Source organism: Trichechus manatus, unplaced genomic scaffold (assembly GCF_000243295.1).
Source record: "Trichechus manatus latirostris isolate Lorelei unplaced genomic scaffold, TriManLat1.0 scaffold00103, whole genome shotgun sequence".
Taxonomy (NCBI): domain Eukaryota; kingdom Metazoa; phylum Chordata; class Mammalia; order Sirenia; family Trichechidae; genus Trichechus; species Trichechus manatus.
The window spans coordinates 7,858,273-7,863,965 of NW_004444039.1; the positions used below are offsets into that span (position 1 = coordinate 7,858,273).

At 39.3% G+C, this 5,693-nt stretch overlaps 1 protein-coding gene across 1 annotated transcript in view; it reads right to left on the bottom strand.

Annotated features, from left to right (window-relative positions):
* KIF13A (kinesin family member 13A) overlaps positions 1–5,693 on the bottom strand; it is a 285,225-nt gene that overhangs the window by 52,784 nt on the left and 226,748 nt on the right. The window contains 4 exon segments of the mRNA XM_023737492.1: positions 99–203; positions 719–870; positions 3,314–3,419; positions 4,461–4,508. Of these exon segments, the coding sequence (XP_023593260.1) occupies positions 99–203; positions 719–870; positions 3,314–3,419; positions 4,461–4,508 (411 nt within the window).

Below are 5,693 nucleotides of genomic sequence, written 5' to 3' on the forward strand. Positions count from 1 at the left end.
GCACAACTGAATTTCTTTGAAAGTGTTTGGATGACTGTCTGTGAAAGGGCCTTAACCCACCACCAGGCAATAACGACAGAAACGGTTCCAGAACTTACAATCTTCTTCTCGCGTTTGCTATTGTGTTCTACTGGCATGCTGCTGCCATTGCTTCCCGAGGGTACAATGCAGCCAGGGGTATGTGGCTGAGATGGAGACATGCTCTGCAAAGGTTAAGACACACACAGATGCATCACACACAGAGGATGACAACAGCGAGAATACATACTAAGTACATGCAAGTTAGAAAAGCAGTGCCAACACTTTTATTACAGGTGAGTGGTGCAGGCCGGAGTCAAACCCCTGATGATATCTGACAAGCCTACACGAGCTTCAGTGGCAAAAAGCACAATGGGCTTCGTCAAATTAAAAAAATAAAAGCCTCTAATGTTTTCCGAATGTCCAAGAAACATCTCTTTCTCACTTGAAAGATAAAACTATCTTGAAAAAGGTATTCACATAAAGAAAAAAAAACCCCACAATCATGACCAAAAAAAAAAAATTCTACCACAATCCTGTGTGCTTAAGAAAGAGGCATTTCAGAACAGGATTCATGGAGTGATAATCCACATACGTCCACATGCATCATCCGATTTGTTAGTTAATTCCAACTGCTACTTCTCTGCAGGCAACACCGTGCCTGTCTGTTCTGCACAGTACAGACGGGTCAAGCGTTTACCTCCTGGCTCAGAAGAGGCCTCGTTTCGAGAGCTGTCCTTTTCTTCTGCTCCTCTTTCACAGGCATTAGGGGTTTGAAAAACTTTGGCGGCTGAGGAGAGAATGCTTTAAAGGGGCTGACCATTAAGGCGTGAGGATTCTCGGGCGTGCAACCTGGGGAAGACAAAAAGCCAGAGTTTACAGGTGCAGAGCACTGAACCTGCCACAGGAATATTTAATGTAACAAAGAAATCAAGATGCTGATATTTGGCTACACATTCAAACAGATGCAGACAAGAACAGAGAGAAGTCTGGGAAGAAACCCTGTCGAAGTCATCTAGTGCTGCAATAACAGAAATACCACAAGTGGATGGCTGTAACAAACACAGATTTATTCTCTCATGGCTTAGGAGGCTAGAAGTCCAAATTCAGGGTGCCAGCTCTGGGGGAAAGCTTTCTCTCTCTCTCAGCTCTGGGGGAAGGTCCTTGTCATCAATCTTCCCCTGGTCTAGGAGCTTCTCAGCACAGGAACCCCAGGTCCAAAAGATACGCTCTGCTCTGGGTGCTGCCTTCTTGGTGGTACGAGGTCCCCCTGTCTCTGTGCTGGCTTCTCTCTTTTATATCTCAAGAGATTCACTCAAGAAACAATCTAATCTTGTAGACTGAGTCCTGCCTCATTAACATAACTGCTTCTAATCCTGCCTCATTAACATCACATAGGCAGGATTTACAACACATAGGAGAATCACATCGGATGACAAAATGGTGGACAATCACACGATACTGGGAATCATGGCCTAGCCAAGTTGACACACATTTGGGAAAGGACACAATTCAATCCCTAACATACCCCGAAGAATAGAAAACAGGGCTCAAACAGATACTTGTACACCAATGTTTATGGCAGCTCTATTCATCAGAGCCCAAAGGTGAAAACAACCCCAGTGCCCACCAACAGATAAATGGATAAACAAAAACGTGGTACATTTGTACAATGGAATATTATTCAGCCATAAAGAGAAACGAAGTTCTGATACATGTTACGGCAATGGGTGAACCATGAAAATATTATGCTAAGGTGAGATACGTCAGACATAAAGAGACACACGCTGTGTGATACACTTACATGAAATATCTAGAACAGACAAACGCACAGAGATAGAAAGTAGATCCGTGGTTTTCAGGGGCTGGTGGGGGGAGTGGGAAGTTATTACCGAAGAGGTGCAGAGTTTCTGTCTGGGGTGATAAAAAAGTTTTCAAAACAAATAGTGGTGATGAGTATGATTAATGCCACTGGATTGTACACTTGAAATGGTTAATGTGGCAAATAATATGTTGTGTATATTCTACCACAATTAAAAAAATCAAAAAGAATACAGATAAACCTATAAAGTCACAAAAAGTAACTAAAGTGCTGGTCAGCCTGGAAAAAAAAAAATCAGAAATCCAATTTTCCACCCTCTTTTCAAAATACAAGGAGCACTGCTGGCACAGTGGTTAAGCGCTCAGCTGCTAACCAAAAGGTTGATGGTTCAAACCCACCAGCTGCTCCATGGGAAAAAGATGTGGCCGTCTGCTTCTGGAAAGATTACAGCCTTGGAAACCCTATGGGGGCAGTTCTACTATCCTACAGGGTTGCTATGAGTCGGAATTGACTTGACGGCAGTGGGTTTGGTTTTTTGGTTTTCAAGATACAACCTGAACGCCACTTACCAGACCGTTTTATTGCAGGCTGATTTGCCATTTCTCTGAATTCTCAGAGCCCTTATTATCTGTACATGTATTTTGGCACTTAATCATTTCATAAGTTACTTTCTATGTATCTTATTTCCACAATTAGATTTTAAGATCTAGGATGGCACTCTCGTACCTTTCACGGCATATGGCATAGCAGAGGCTTGAATATACAAATTTTCTTACAAGCCTCTCTTTTCCTCAAGCCACCGTGCTCTATTTGACTAAGGAAGGACAATTCTTCTTGCCTGCTTTTACTCATTTCTTACTTTTTCTGGCCTCTCTTCCCCATTCTGTATGTTCTTCCCAGTTCATTGGTAAAATGGCACTTAGAAGGTAAAATATGAGGTGTAAGGTCACTGAGCTAATTTATATATTCAGAGAAGACTGTTCTTTCAAGGCACTGGGAAACTATATACGTAAGCAATGACACTGCCGCTGGTTAAACTAATGTCTGATCTCATTGTTGAAACTGCTTTAGGAAAACAATGACATGGTCTCCTAAAAAATCCTTTACTTTAGGTAAAAAACATGATAGAGGTATAAATTCTTTGGGTTAAAGAATGAAGTCTAACTATAATGTAATAAGATTTGCTTGTGTCTCAAAACTGACTTCAAACTCATGAAATGAATGAAAAATGATTTGAAAATTCTAAAGTGTTATACAAAAAACCTACTATTTATATCTGGATGCGCAATGGGAAAAAAGCAAAAAGAAATCAAGTAAGAGAACATGACGTGTTCTGCTCAAGAAGGCAGTTGGATCTTCAAGCTGATTAGAACTTCAGCTTCATACCTTATACGCCACCCTGAAAGACTCTCTTTGCCGTGCGTTTCCTAAGTACTTCTAAAGAAATATCACTGACAGTGATCTCACCATTACCTTCTTTACTCCTTCGAGGTGAATCCCTGGGTAAAGTTCCATAACACGCAACATCCTGGTAACTGGAGCTGTAGTCAGACATGTCTAACTGGTTCTCTGGCCAACCCTACAAGGTGAAAACATGGGTTCACTGTAATTACATCCCTCTTAAATGAGAAACGAAGCATAGATTTGAGTTTCTTCTAATTTTTTTAATGAAGGTGTGTGCCCTAGTCTATTTTTATCATGCATTTCAAACACATAGAAAAGTACTGAATAAAACAAACACTATCCTACCCAAGGTATGAGTAAATGTTAGTATTTTATTGTATTTGCTGAAGATTTAATAAAATCATTACAAATATAGTGAAATCCTCTTTTGTACCCTACATGATTCCACTCATCATCCTCCCTCGCCAGATGCAGCCACTTTAATGAATCTGGTATCTATCTAGGGTGACTAGATAAAGACCAAACGGAAACACTTTTGAGAATGAAACAGTTCTATTAATAACTTTGCCTGGGTAGCAGACATAAGCCGGGAGTGGCCCAGGCAAATGAGGTGGTGTGTTCACACCACGTATATTTCAGATTTAGAAGTTTCAAACAGGCATAAAGTACTGGGGTCCTAAAGCCAGGAAACGCCTCTTGTATATACACAAGCTTCTTTAATCTTCCTTCAACGTCTCAGGAGTTGGCTGCCTCTAAGGACTAGATTTTAAACTTCTTGAGGACATAATCTGCATTTATTCCTTTTGAATCATCCACAGTCCTAAGCATAGTAACTTAGATATAATCTGTGTTCAAGAAGTATTTGCTGAATACGACGATGTTGCAAACCGCCCTTAATTTTAAATCCCTAATTTTATCCAGTTGGGTTAATTTTGATTTTGCTGTGGTGAATGTAACAACTTACAACGTTGTCTGAGTTAGACCATAAAGACAGATATTTATTCCATTAGGAGTGTACAGAATGCTAAAGTAACGCTGTAACGCTAAGATCGCAGAGTGATACCAAAGCGAGTATTTTCACTCGGAAATGGAGCTGTGGAGGGAATGATTTGCCAAAAATTAAGATGGTAAGTCCAGAGATTTTAAAAACGTCATGACCCCTGACTTCCCAGGCTTAGATTACACCAGGGCCCTAGCCATGCTCACGTGGACACACCTTATCGTCTTCGTCAAAGCCAGAAAGGTCTGGTCGACTGGAAGAGACCTACAAGAGATGAATGGTTTTTATCAACATGGTTGATTCATTTAACATAAGTATTTTTTCGAAAGAAATATAATGTCACGGATATAGCTGAAGCCTGTCTGACCTTCTCTTTACCCTCTTTCTTTCTTCCCAGCCTCAACAGTAATGACCATCCTAAGTTTGCAGTTTATCAGCCCCATACATGTTTTATGTAATTACATGTGTGTATATCCATAAGCAATACACAGCATTATTCTGCATGTTTTTATACTTCATGTAAGTAGTATCTTACTATACACTTCAACAGCTTAATAACTTATTTGTTCCCTTCTCCTACTTGATAGACATCTAGACTACTTCTAGTTTTTTTCTATTAAAAACTACCATGCAATGAATGTTCTTGTTACTGCCTCTAAGTACCACTCTAACTGCATTCAGCAAGTATTGCTATGTGTACTGTTTTCAGTAATCAGTTCTAAATACATCCTGCATAGCAATGGGAATCTCTACATATCTAAGAAATGGATGTCTGGGTTGTAGATAAGGTATGTGTACCTTCGATCGCGCTCTTCCATAGGGATTTTAAGATTAGCTTATAATAAAAGTTCTACAAAAAAACTCTTTTGGGGATTTATATATCAATTTAAGGAGAAGTGATGATACTTTTATACTGCGTGTTCATATCAATGAATGCAGTTTATTTTTCTATGAGTTTAGGCCTTCTTTTTGGTTATAGCTGCATTCAGGTTTTCTACTTCTTGATTCTGTTTTTGTTGGAAATTTTCATTTAAGCTTTTACATTTATTGGCATATTATTCATGGTTGACTCTGATGATGTCTAACCCTCTGCTCTATCTGCAGGAATATCCTCCCTCTTATTCCCAGTAATATGTCATAATATTTTATCTTCTTGCATATTTTCTTTTCTTCTCCAAATCAATCTTAACTAGAGATCAGTCCATTTTACCAGGCTTTTCCAAAAAATCTGCTTTCCAGCTTTGGTGACTCTCTCAGTTGTTTCATGCACCTCTGTTCTCATCTTGAGGGCTTCCTTCTTCCTTTGCATTTATTACACTTCTGCTCCAGTATTTATTATTTCCTTCCTTGTTCGAATCTATTCTGATTTTCTTTTTCTAACTTTAAATATTCTTATCCATAAATACTTCACTATGAAACTCTAAAAGATAAGGAACTCCTTTTAAAACC